Source organism: Callithrix jacchus, chromosome 17, assembly GCF_049354715.1.
Source record: "Callithrix jacchus isolate 240 chromosome 17, calJac240_pri, whole genome shotgun sequence".
Classification (NCBI taxonomy): domain Eukaryota; kingdom Metazoa; phylum Chordata; class Mammalia; order Primates; family Cebidae; genus Callithrix; species Callithrix jacchus.
Genome location: NC_133518.1, coordinates 69,049,288 through 69,061,934, shown reverse-complemented (window position 1 = coordinate 69,061,934; position 12,647 = coordinate 69,049,288). Strand labels below are relative to the sequence as shown.

General features: G+C 37.1%; 1 protein-coding gene across 6 annotated transcripts in view; it reads left to right on the top strand.

Annotated features, from left to right (window-relative positions):
• The window catches only part of GADL1 (glutamate decarboxylase like 1), a 287,535-nt gene that overhangs the window by 181,622 nt on the left and 93,266 nt on the right, over positions 1-12,647 (top strand). For all 6 annotated transcript variants that reach the window (XM_035278805.3, XM_035278806.3, XM_035278807.3 and 3 more), the window contains 3 exons: positions 2,539-2,655; positions 7,267-7,331; positions 7,601-7,682. In XM_035278805.3, coding sequence (XP_035134696.1) covers positions 2,539-2,655; positions 7,267-7,331; positions 7,601-7,682 — 264 coding nt within the window. The remainder of the gene's footprint in view (positions 1-2,538; positions 2,656-7,266; positions 7,332-7,600; positions 7,683-12,647) is intronic.

Genomic DNA, 12,647 nt, shown 5'->3' with positions numbered 1-12,647 from the left:
AGTATTGATTGGTAGAGTCTGGTATTGTCAGTCCATCCATCATAATACCCTCCATCAGCCTCTCACTTCATGGATTTTGCTTCCATTGATGATCATTGTCTAGACCCATTATTTCATTAAGTGATGTTCTAATTCCTTCTCTCCTTCCTTTATTGTCAGGCATTTTATTATAAAGAAAAATATCCCTCCTCCCTATTTTCTTTCCTTAAGGAAACACTACACAGCAAGACAGGATAAACATCTTATTCTTTCCCCGTCTATATTTTTAAAGTAGTTTGCTGCCTAGCATCCCCTAAGGATAATCCCCCAATTTTTTTAGTGACATCAAGAATTCATGTTTCTAGCAAAGGGTTTTATTCCACCACAGTCATTATCATTTTTGTTGCTCAAATTTTTGTTTTGACAGTGAAAGTACATGAAACAGACATAAGACTAAAGTTGAGAACTCAAAAAATAAGTTTTTGAAAAGTAAAAATTGCTTTAGGCACATGTAAAAGTAGGACAATGGGGTTAGAGTTGGTGTGTTGCCTCAGTTTTCTTTCAAGTCAGCCAATGCTCGAGCCTGGATTCACCAAGGACCAACCTTGCATCCCTTCTGTAATAAAAAGACATGATGACGGGTTCATTTTTCTCAGTAGCTTCAGACCTAGTTGTTTTGTTTCAGGCTTTTAACTTATATTGTTTCAGATGTACAGAATACTACATCAACTTTTTTTTTCCTGCTGGGATTCAACTCCCTGGCCTATGAAAAGCCATTGAAAACTGTTACACAGTGACCTTTTCTTGATGTCATTACATAGATGGTGAAAACCACAAAGCATCAGATGTTCTAAAGTGCTTACTGAAACACTCCAATGAGGATGAACACTGAATATTTAGACATTTTTGTTAGAGTTATGAGTTAGAAATGACAAACTTTCTTAAACAATACAGCTCACTGGCAGCATGCAATCAGTAATGTTCCTACTGAATTTTCTCATTAACAGCATGAGCTATGGGGAAGAGAATCTGGAAGGTTAAATCCAGATTGCAAAAGTTTAATTTCTAAGCCTAGTATTTATAGTGAGTTTTTTAAAAAGGTGAAGAAACCTCATTAATAGACTATAATAGCTTGCAAAGGTATTTTCTCATGACTGTCAGGATGTCATATAGTTTATGAGGAAAAGCCCAACCATTAAAGACACCTTAAATGGTTTTAGTAAATTACTTTTTCTATTGCTTTTAATGATTGATGTAAAGCTGATCTTACTTCCTTTAGGTCACTGGTATGATAAAGCCGTATATTTGTCAGTAGTTGAATACAGGGAAGGATTTTCAAAGCCTTTTATTTTTCCAGGACTCTGTCACCTACTGACCTGGCTCTAAAAGTTTTGGGTAGATGGGATTGGTTCTATTTGCCACAGCTGTCTCCAAAGATGGCAAATGAATTTGCTGTATGTTTGAGCTGTATGCATCTCAATTTAGAGAAGTGAACCACATATTCTCGCACTGCCCCACTTTCCACTGAGAAATAACATCTTTCTGTCAAAAGTCAGTTAAGTTGGAATGAGTTTGGTTCAAACACAACAGTCCTGGCATTAAAGGACATAAAAAGACATATTGCAATGAGAATGTACTTTACGATAAAACTAAGGGGAAAAAATGGCTTCTTGCTAAATGGAGAAAAAACAACTTTTAGAGACCATAAACATTCTGTCACTTATTTCTCAGATGCTCTACAATCTTAGTATTCTAGTTGCTCCCCTCACCCCCACATTTGTCTACAAGTTTTCCTCAGGGCACCTACACAGCGAGCAACAAATGTCTGCCACCATTTGGGGAGCAACCCATTTGGAAACACCTCATATACTCTTCTTCTATCTGGTTGGCATAGAGTTCTTTGTTCCCACTAAAGGGTGTGGCTAGCTTGACCGAGATAACCATTCATGTGTGTGTGCACCCACATTCTCCCTTTTATTTCCTCTTTCCCACCAGCACCTGTTCACTCCACAGGATGCAGTCATCAGCTGTGAGGAGGAATAACTATGGTAGGAGTGACAGATTTTTTCCAGCACATGCCAATGGATTCCTCTGTTGCAGCACTGATTTTGGAGAATGTATCCCAGTGAGGTGGCCTTTTCTCCTCTGATGAATTTGCGCCTGAGTACATCCTACATTCTTTGTTTTATCACTGCACTTACTTTACAAGGAGACAAGCAAACAGGCATGCATGGTTTCACTCCTGGAGCTCAGTGTCTTCCAATGGTTTTTTTTTTTGAGATGACAATGATGGCACAATAGAGGCTCAATGTATTTTTTCAGGAAGCAATTAGGAGTCATACAAAATATCACTTAGCTTTTGCATTTTCTAAGTTCCCTTAATGTGTTTATAATGCCAAGAGGTCACATATTGACAACATTTAAAAACACTCATTGAATTAACGACTAACTCCAAAGAAACACAGTAACTCTTTGATTGTGTAACTCTTTTCCCAGCTACTACAGGACAAACCTAAGTGGTGATGGTGACAATTCTTTGTGTGTGGATCCTTCTTACAGGGGGCAGCACCGTTTCTTGTCTGTGCCACTTCTGGTACAACTGTGTTGGGAGCTTTTGACCCTCTGGATGAAATAGCAGATATCTGTGAGAGGCACAGCCTCTGGCTTCATGTGGATGTAAGTTCATTTATGTGTACATACCTGTTTAACCTTTAGTCTGTCTGTAGCCTTGGTATGAAATTTTTTATATTCTCAAACTAGATGTGGGGTCCCCAACACTTATTTGTATGTATTTCAAACTGGGGGAAATAAGTATTCCATTTTCTGTAAAATATAAAGGAGAAGATTCCAAGACTTCATGTAAAGTTTTAGTTTACTGGATTCTATTTCACTTTCTCCACTCCTGTGAACCATCTTTGGTCCTCGTATCTGTCATAGAAGCAGGCTGGTGTAAGGGACACATTTTGGATTAAGGAGCCCAGAGACTTTGGTTTGAGATTCTCATCTGCCTCTTCGTTGTGATCTCAGCCCTTTGGAGTTCAATTTCTTCATTTGTAAAGGGTGGCGGGGGTGGGGGTGTGGGGGGCTGTGGGCTGTGAAGTATATTCTAGCTCTAAAATTATGATTTCAAACAGCTGGAAAATGCAAAAAGCTACGTTACATAATTGGATGCTATAAGGAATGCAAGTTCTCTCTGAATCTATCATAATTATTTCAGGGGGGGTTGGGATAATATACTCATTTTCTAACAAAGGATTGGCTTTTGTCTTAACTCTTGTAAGTCCTGCGGTTATTCAAAATACATCTATCCTTAAATCAAAGGTAACTTTAAAAATTCTACTTATCCAGGGTTAGAATACTGAATTCAACCAACTATGAACTTTTGTTGAGCTTAATTTTCTTTAAAATTAAAAATTTTGTGAAACTAGGAGTTAGTTTGATTCTAACCAAAGAAGAGACAGTTGCACATGGTGTTTTGGGAGTTTTCCTCTGGTAAGTGACAGTTTCAGATCCTCCTTAGCAGAAGAAATATTTTTTGACTTGAACGAAAGGAAACAATATTTTGAGGATATACCCACACGTAATTTTGTAGTTTAGATGATTTTATGCTTTCTAAGTATATTTCAGTCAAATCATATCACATAGTACCGTGTGATGAGATTCAAAGTTTACATTGATTGTATACTAACTTTTGGTAAAAGCAACAGTAGTATAAAGCTCACTGGAGTGCTTGCCTCTATTAATATGCCAATGGCAATCCTTAAGATTATTTGTGACTTCTTAATGTGATTTTAGCATTTGTATCTGTTCATATTTCAACTTATTGATTTTTATAGACTTAGAAGCATAACAATACACTATATTCTTAAAGATAATATGAAATGAGCATCTTTGTAACTGGAAATAAGGGGAAAATCAAACACATCAGCAAATATTTTACTCTCATCAAAAACATGGATTATAGAGTTTATGTAGTTTGTATAAAATATAGTAAATAGTTTATGTAAAACCGTAACTACAGCAGCTTCTAAATTGGGAATGACATTAAGAGATTTATGGGGCTTAGAGAAAGTTGTGATTTCTAAGTATGAATGAAAAGATCATTCGGTTTTCTAAAAATTCAAGGTTGAGTCTTTGAAGAAAACATCTTTATAAGGGAATATGTAACCACAGCAAATTATCCTGTTTGTGTATAGCATGCCTCTGGCAAATGCCTGTAGTATCAAATTTGACACCAGCCCACCTGGCTTATCAAAGACAGCATTTCCCCATCCTTTGTTATCGTGGGTGTCAAATCAAAATGTTATTCCAGGAACATGTTGCTTATCTTGAAGAAACTTCCTATATTATAGGTACTTCAATTTTAAAAAGAAAATATTAAATTGCAATAATCGCTTTGACCTGTTGGAAGTCTTCTAAAGGGTATTTTAAAGCTTTAAAATATTAAAAGCTATTTACTTTATCTCTTTTTAAAAATGAAATGACATTTACTTGTTCTTCTGGGTTTTCAATAAAACCATGCTGCCCTGCATTCATACCATATTTTATCAATTCTAAGATGCACTTATTTAAGAAAAATTTTAACATTTCTCAAACTCATTTTGATGTCAAGTTTTTGTTAGTATACAAAAAAAATGGGGATGCTTACATTCGATAGTGTCTTCAATTTGGTTAATTATAGTGCATTTTTAATCTAAGTAAGAAAAACTAATTTTATTACTCTTTCACCTCCAGTACTGTTTTTCCTTTGTGAGGACAATTGTTATGCTAGTTTCTGAGAGCAGAGTGTCGGACTGGTCTAGCTCTTTAAATCAGGTTGTAGCTGCTGGAAAGCCTCTCATTCCCAACAAACCTTCCTCTTCTCTCACCCATTCTTCATTCCAAGTCCCATAGAAAGCAGCAAACATATTTAAAATCCTGGGCTTTAGAGGCTGCCAAATCTCATTTCCATTCCTGCCTTCACCTCCCTTTAGGATTGGTCCTACTACTAATTTATTAACCAATTAAAGACAAAAATATGTAAAATGGTATACTGTGGTGCCTCACATATAGTAATAGCTTAATAAATGACAATCTTGATTGAGACAGAAAGCCAAGCTCCATCATTTAGGTGACTGGTTTGATAATTTCACAAGTTCTGGAGTGGGAATTATAGTGAAGCAAATTGAAGTAGGGCATTTATATTGGTTTTTTTTTTGGAGGAATAAATTTATGGATGAGCTGTTCCTAACCCTGCCAAAGTACTTCGTAAAGTGGTGAACTAATGCCTTGAAAGAGTCCCTGTGATTTCAAAACTTAAATCCAGTCCACTAGAATTGGGAGATTATTATTTACCTTTCTGGAGAAGGACTGTAGGCAGAGGCTTGCTCAGGGGACATGAAGGAGTAGAAGTATAGGATATTGGGCAGATGAAAAGGGTGAGCAAGTAAACTGATGGGGTCTGTGGACTAATCCTTCCTGTAGTTGTCACTGATACGTTCTCAGAGAGGTTGGGGGATAAAAATGAGAAAAGTAGGTAATTTCGGATTTAGGGTATGTAATAAAAGCCAAGAAAAATGTGGTCTGTAACTCCTCTTAATATTTGCAAGGACCAAGTTCTCAAAACCCAGATTTGGAGATCCTCAGCTGTAGGCTGGGATAAGATTTTCCTAGATGCTGAAGACATTTGCCTTTGCAGCTCAGCCTCAGTGGCACGTGGTCCATCATGAATCCGACTAAGGGAGGAAATGCAGTAGGAAGGGAACCGGACTGACAACACCCAGTTACTCACCCTTTACCTGGGAATCTTTGGGATTTGAACACATGACACCATTGAAACACATCACAGCTCAACCTCTGGGGATCCCATGGAGTTGTTGGAGACTAATCCATGGGATCAAGACTGGTGCTAATATGAGGCCAGTGGGGTTCACAAGGCTCAAACTTCTAAGCAGCATTCTTATAGCCTTGCAAGACTCCGGCTCTGAGACCGAGTTCCTCCTTGAATTATGTACCCTACTGACTCATTCACTTTACCCTAGACTCAGCTGTCAATGAAAGTTTTTTTAAGTACGATTTAAGGCCACAAGTTACTTGTACTATACTTTCTAATTATTAGCTAATGGGACCAGCTTTTATAATACTCTGGGGATCACGGAGCTACTTCATTTCATCTTCCATATCTATGGTGCACACACTCTTGCCACATCTTTCTACATGATATTAAGGTCTACCTATGCCTTTAAATTCCATAGCCAAAAAGAATTTGCTACATCCTAAGTGACTCCTAAACTCACCTGTTGCCTAAACGCGTCTCTGCCATCCTCATTCTACATGCTATACTCTTCAGTTTGGCCAGATTATCACCTTAAATCATGATGTTATCACGACAAGAGAATGGGCTTTGAATCCCATATTTGATTTTGTCATCAGTGAGACCTTGGACAATTTACCTGAACACCTCTGAAATTTACTTATAAAAAGTGGAAGTGATCATAACTGCATTCCTAACGGAATGCTTTAAGATTTAAAAATAAGCTTGGGAAGTATTCAGTACAGCTCAAGCTAGTCCCCTCAAATCCTCTCACTACAGTGATCCTACAAATTAAAATTTATGTCTGCTCCATTTTCAAGAAGCGTGCTGACTTTTGTTTCTTACATCAGTTCTTCTCCCTTTGCTCCAGACCTGTTGACTATGGGATTTCATCCTAGCTCCCCTCTCCTTTGCTCACAAAATTTACTTCCAGTGAATAACCTATGTCCCAAGCTTGCCCTCTCATTTGTCTCAGTTTCATTTGCAGATATTTCTAAAAGCCATTTGGCTAAATTGATCTAATTTTTCATTAACATATTTACACCTAGCCCATCCTAATTGGTCTTCTATCTATCCACCTTGTCAATAACATGCCTTGTTCGTTATTATGTAGAATGCTAGCGCTTAGCCCATGTCTCATCATACGCTGTGATGGCAAAATGTTAGCGTTGTGAAGCTGCTGTTTATGTTAGAGTCTAAGCTTCAAGAGGGCATGGACTTTGAAACTCCTCATCCACACATAGCTCAGTTGGTTAATATACCAATTTATGATGTGCAAATTTATAATTCTACGGGTCAGTGGGGGCTCATCTATTGTGATGAAGTTGTGATTGCCCGAGTAGAGTCAGTGATCAAAATTTCCTAGGGTACAAATTTGTTAACATGACATAAAATATGAAATAATGCAGATCGAGGTTATCACTGAAGGTTTTCTACAACAACCCAATGGTAAACACTGAAATAACGTTGCTTTGATTCTGTAAATATCTCCACAGGCTTCTTGGGGTGGCTCAGCTTTGATGTCGAGGAAGCACCGCAAGCTTCTGCATGGCATCCACAGGTAAATGTAGTTTCCCATTGTACAGCCAACTTTCATCAGGCTAAGGGATCTCTTTGGACTAAGTAATATTTTGAAAATAGGAAAAAATAAAGTAATTGTTTTGCTTAAATAAACCAGTAAAACCCCTTCAAATTCCTTAAACCACTCAGATAAGGAATTCTGTAAAGCAGTAAACTGAGTACTGAATGTAGATGCCGATGATAGTATTCTAGTCCTTGTAGAAACTAACTGAATCCTCTCCCTATTCTGTCCCTTTGTTTAAACAATAGGGCTGATTCTGTGGCCTGGAACCCACACAAGATGTTGATGGCTGGGATCCAGTGCTGTGCTCTCCTTGTGAAAGACAATTCTGTAAGTTTCCCTCTTGTGGTCTTTGGGCATCCGGGGGTTAAGTCACTGCCTTTGCCAAGGGCTTCATATTTGCTTATCTCTGGGTGACTTGGGCTAGGTGTAAATTGAAAGTCTTTGGGAAATGTTGATGGTCTCTGAAGGAAAGATAAATTAGCTTAGATAAAAGATTTAGTGTTTCTGCTCAGGTAATTTTGTGGATTTGATTTAGGTATGATATAATCTCATTAGTTACAGCAAAATGGTCTCTCTCACCCTCATTTGGATATTTTAAAACTGAGTTTTAAACATTGCCAAATTTTTTTTCTCCTTGATTAAGTCTGGGATTTAAGTTATCTGGAAACTTCTGCTCACTGAGAAAGTGGAACAGATGTGTGTCATACATTAAATTGAATACTTAATATGCTTAGCAAGGGCTTAACAGCCCGTTTATATGGGAAGACATTTGTTCAGGGCTGATCATCGAACACTGATTTATTAGGGGATTGCTGGTCCCAAGTGGCTGGTACTTAAGCCTCTTTAGGAATGCTTGGGAGAGTTGGAAAGTTGTCTGGATTACTGTGAGGCAAGTAGGAAAAAAGTTGAGGCTCCTCTTGGCCGGAGGTATAAACTGTTTTCCATGGGTTAAATAAGGATCCCTGTGGGAAGCGGCCCGGGCTGGGAAGTGCTACTTCATTCTTAGAAATGCCTCTTCAAGATCTGTGTTCAGCATGTGGGTGATCTTTCTCAGCCATCTGTTTACATTTTTTTTCGTAGGGAACTCCCTTTGCCAATGCTAAAGTCATTTTCTGTTTTTAAGGAATTTTATTTCAAATGAAAACTATTTTTAATCTCGAAAGCTAGTCTTGCATGTGTAGCTATTTACAACTTTTTAAATTGTGATATATGTGAGGGCCTTGCGTGTTTTGACATGATCAAACAGAATGTCCATCAAACTAGAAACAGATTTTGCTTCTATAGAAATAGACATTACCAGGAATATGAATCAGTTCCTCAATGTTTCATTAGGTTGGATATAGTTGAATGCATTCCATACCATTTAACTTCTTTAAGTTTTAAAATTATGGTGTGACTGTATTTGTAACTGAAAGGTAGTTTAAGATTACTGTATTGATAGTGAACCAAAGAACCTAATCAACATGCCCATAGGTACATATTTAGGATGGAACAGAGATAGGAATAAACCCAAGTTCTCTTTTGGTCTAGGTATAAGAACTAAAATGTATCAAGCTTCCTTTATGAGTATTTTACATTTGTTTTCTACCTAAGTCAGCCAATCTGAATGACAAACTTATCTGTTGGTGTGATACCGAGTGAAAAACTTAGACCAACAATTTCATGACTACTTTCAAATAACTTTCTAGCTTTTTACATTTTTCTTATTAAATGACATTTGAGCGATTTAGCCAACAATTGAATTACATTTATGTACTTGAGGTAATTTAAATTTTTCTGGATCATACAACTCCTGAACAGGGTTTTATTTATTTTTTAAAGAACTCATTCCTGGATCTTAGTGACAGTAATACCCAGGCCTATTTTCATGGCATGAATTAAGAGGTTAGGAGGATTCTATTCACTGCGCAAAGAACTGAGGACTTTCAAAAAATTGCCTTAAAAAAAAAAATGAAAAGACTGTTTTCAATTTAAATGGAATAGAAAACTGAACCATGAGATATGAGATATGGCAATCAGTTTAAGTTTTGTGTTGGCAGTTTTCTAGCTCTTTTGTACTTGGATTTCTGCCTGTTATTCTCTTGCCTATCGTTAATTCATTCCATCACTCAGCATAACTGATCTACGTAAGCCAGACACTGCTGCTTCTAGGCTTATAGCATCAAATCAAGACAGACATATTCCTCAGAGTCAAACAGTTTATAATCTCACAGGGAAGACAATGAACAAAATGCACATATTAAATTTTTTAACTGCCATTTTGATAAGTGCACCAGTGAATATCAGACTATTGATTGTAAAAATCACCAGGCATTCCAACCTTCTCTTCTTGTCCATCTCCTAATATTCAGCTATGTAGCCTCCCCTGCAATTATCGTATGACAGATATGACCCATGTGATATAAGGAAATGGGGTGAGGGCCTGGAGAAGAATTTTACAGAAGAGAGCATTCTTCTCGCGCTTTTCTACCTTAAATGCAATTGTGTCAGACATGGTATATGGGTTACCATAAGGCAATTACCCTAAATTTAAAAAATTAACATGCACAGAATGACAGAAAAGGGAGAGTCTTGGTTTTGGATAATTTTGAAATATTGCACCAACCCAAAACGTGACTCCTTTCAGACCTTCTATATCAAGTGGTTAAAATTAAATGTTCTTACTGCGGAAAACATCTCCGTTGGGTAATCTGTTAGTTGCAGCCAAATGCACACGTCTGATACAGAAAAGAGTATGGTACTTCGGTAATACATAGCAGGAAGACCTATGATGTTCCAGGTGGAAGGAACAGCATGTAAAAATTACATGAAGATCACAGGAGGAGGAGAGTTGAGAGTGAAGTATCTTTTAGTGTTGCTCGTACTAAATTTGAGGTTCTTATGAGATATTCGAGTGAGATTAGATAGGAGGTTGACATATAGATCCAAATCTAAGAAAAGAAGTTTGGACTGGTAAAGTCTATTACAGAAATTGTTGACACTGAGATGATATCTGAGGTCATAGGAATGGGTTAGACCTTGGAAGGATCTTTGGAAGGAGAAGAAAAGGCTAGAACTTACCTTTAGCATTTAGAGACTGGATAGAAGAGGGATACCCCATGAAGGCTGAGTCAGAATGGCCAGGGAGATGGTGGGAAGACCAGAAAGAGTGATGCTAACCAAACAGAAGAACATGTAGGAGAGAAAAAGTAATCTCTTTTCCTTACCCATTGCAAGGTTCATGGCTGACTTCCCTATAACAAAAGTCATTGACAAAAGAAAAGCCTAACAAACTTGTTTAACCAAAATTTTATGTGAAACAAGGACCTTCAGAGATGAAGATCCAAAGGCCCAGGGAAAACGATTTTTCTGGACAATCCTGCAAAAGTATGGTCATAAGCTGGCAGGGGGGACCTTGGAGGGCCTGTTTGTCCAGTCTTAGCCTGCCCAGCATAGGCAGGACCCCTCTGGAGTGAGGGTCTTAACAGCCTCCTTTTAGGAGCGGTAGGTCAAGTAATTTATGGCCATGTTTCATGGAAGAAAGGTGAGGAGGTCAGAGTGACCTCCAAGGTGCCATATTTTGGGTAACTGGTATGAGCCACACAAAATGTGAGGCAAGTGAATGATTTTCATCCTTCATGTGACAGCTTATTGTCACCTCTTGTTTGGAGTCCCCAGACTTACCAAGATAAATGGGCACCTCCTCAATATTGCTTATCAGACTCTGTTCCTCTCAAGTGCTTATAGTTACTATTGCCATGATTTGCATAAGTCTGTATAACTACCATTTGTAATTATGATTTCTCATGTAATATTCTCTCCCACTAGAATGTAAGCTGCATGAGGAGAAAGACTATTTCATCATATTCAGCAGTGGGTCATTAGTGCCTAGCATGTATTCTCTGAAAAGGGGAAAAATCCCTAGGATTTAAAAACTGGTTGATTAAATACATTAATCATCCTCAGAAATATCTGCCTTCAGCAGTAACTAGGAATTTGAATTTTTCCCCCACTCCAAATTATTCCGTTTGAAAACTCTACGATACAATGATTAAAATTATAGTTGATGAGCTCTATTGCTGAGGTCCTAACAGCTCGTGTTAGGGCGATCGCCGATGAATAGTGATTTTAATTGGTACTTCTGTTGACGTAAGAGGATAACTCTAGGTTAGAAGAAAGTAAATTACCAAGTAAATATACTGCTATTCAGGGAAAAACTAATTCTCTAATTTGTACATACAAAGTGCTGACATTCACAGTGCTGTTTTCCTGATTGGCTGGTAGTTTTTGCATTTTTGACTTCCTGTGTTAGCAAATAGGGCTGCTTCAGAGACAAAGCATAGATGTTGTACTATCACTAACCCTCTTTGAATCACAGGAATAAAAAGAAAATTAGGGATTTTTAAAATATCTGATTATAAATAGGTTGACTTCAGATGTAAATGCAGGATTTGCATGGCTGTTTTAGATCAAAGACAGTTTTGATGCTTTGATCTAAAATAAAAGGCAATATATTCTAAGAATCAGGTAAATGGAGAAAAACCTCAATATCAGCTTTTTGATTTTTAGAGTTTACGAGACAGATTTTTTATAGTTTATAAAACCCAACAGGTATGAAAACATACTAAATAACATGGCTTTTTAAGTATAAATGATTTCTATTTCTACCTACCGCTATCATTCAATTTTAACTCACAATGCCTTTCTGTTGACTCAGTCTAGCTGCTACAGAAAACAAGTGAATTTTTTCCATGTTTTTTTCCAGAAGACTATGTTGACAGTATGGATTTTTTAAAATTGTCCATTTTTAGTATTTTATTTCAGAAATAATTTGTTTTTATCATAAATGAATCTGGAAATTCAGATCAAAAGAAAGTTGAAGTAAAAAACAATACTAGTACCTGAAGATGCCCTTTATGGAGTTCCCAATGTAGACATACATTTAAATGTGCATGTATGCATCATGCATCATCTATAAAATCTTTAGCATGCATTTTCTATGTAACAAAATTATGAAAGTTGTTTCATGTTAATATGGATGCTACTACAATTTTACTAACTACATAAAATCCTATCATTGATATAATTAGCTTGGCCACCTCTTACTGCTGACCAGATGTTTTTAATTTTTGCCTGTTACCAATTTTGTTGCCATCTTTGAGGCTAAATCGTTTAGCACATCCTTTAGTCTTCCTTTAGCATAAATCCCTAGAAGTGAAAGAATAGCTACCTTTCATAATGCTTTAATACAAGTTTCCCAATCTTCAAAAACATTTACATTATCCTGAGCAGAATGAGTATGTATGTGCATGT